We start from the raw sequence: 614 nt of genomic DNA, 5'->3' as shown, positions 1-614 counted from the left end.
GCGCGCCCGCCGCGCTCACCGCGGAAGCTCAGCTCGCTGTCGCTGACGCCGCAGTCCTCGGCCGAGCTCTCCTTGTCCAGCTTCCCTCCGCCGCGGCTCCGCTTCACGCTCTTGTAGAACTGCCCCCAGCGATGCCGCCCCGCGTCCTTCTTCAGCCGCTTCTCCTTGGCCCGCCGGTTCTGGAACCACACCTGCAGCGGGCAATGGGGACATCGGTGGCACCGCGACACTCCCGCCACCCTGGCAGTCCTGCATGGCAGCACCCCTGCAACCCAGCCCCTCTGCAACCCAGCGTTCCGGCATCCCGCCACCCCTTACATGCCAGCACCCCTACATCCATCCCAGCACCCCTACATCCCTGCATCCCAGCATCCTGGCACACAACATCCTGGTATGCCAGCATCTACACCACTATGCAACCCAGCATCCCTAAATCCTGCAAACCCGCATGCCAGCCCCCCAGCTCCCGCATCCCCCTGCAACCCAGCATACTAAACCCCTGCAGCGCAGCTTCCAGGCTCCCCGATGCCCCTGTGACCCCTGCACCCCCTAAACCCAGCCCCCCCCAGAGGCTGCACCGCCCTTCCCTCGGGGCAGGGGGGGAGGGGCAACGC

General features: G+C 67.3%; 1 protein-coding gene across 1 annotated transcript in view; it reads right to left on the bottom strand.

The window, feature by feature from the left end:
• LHX4 (LIM homeobox 4) overlaps window positions 1-614 on the bottom strand; it is a gene marked incomplete at its 5' end in the record, with an annotated part of 4,820 nt that overhangs the window by 791 nt on the left and 3,415 nt on the right. Inside the window, one exon of the mRNA XM_005428613.2 lies at window positions 20-199. Coding sequence (XP_005428670.2) covers window positions 20-199 — 180 coding nt within the window. The remainder of the gene's footprint in view (window positions 1-19; window positions 200-614) is intronic.

This window comes from Geospiza fortis, unplaced genomic scaffold (genome assembly GCF_000277835.1).
Source record: "Geospiza fortis unplaced genomic scaffold, GeoFor_1.0 scaffold506, whole genome shotgun sequence".
NCBI classification, from domain to species: Eukaryota; Metazoa; Chordata; class Aves; order Passeriformes; family Thraupidae; genus Geospiza; species Geospiza fortis.
The sequence above is the reverse complement of the archived record's forward strand: the minus strand, read 5'-3'. Positions and strand labels throughout refer to the sequence as shown.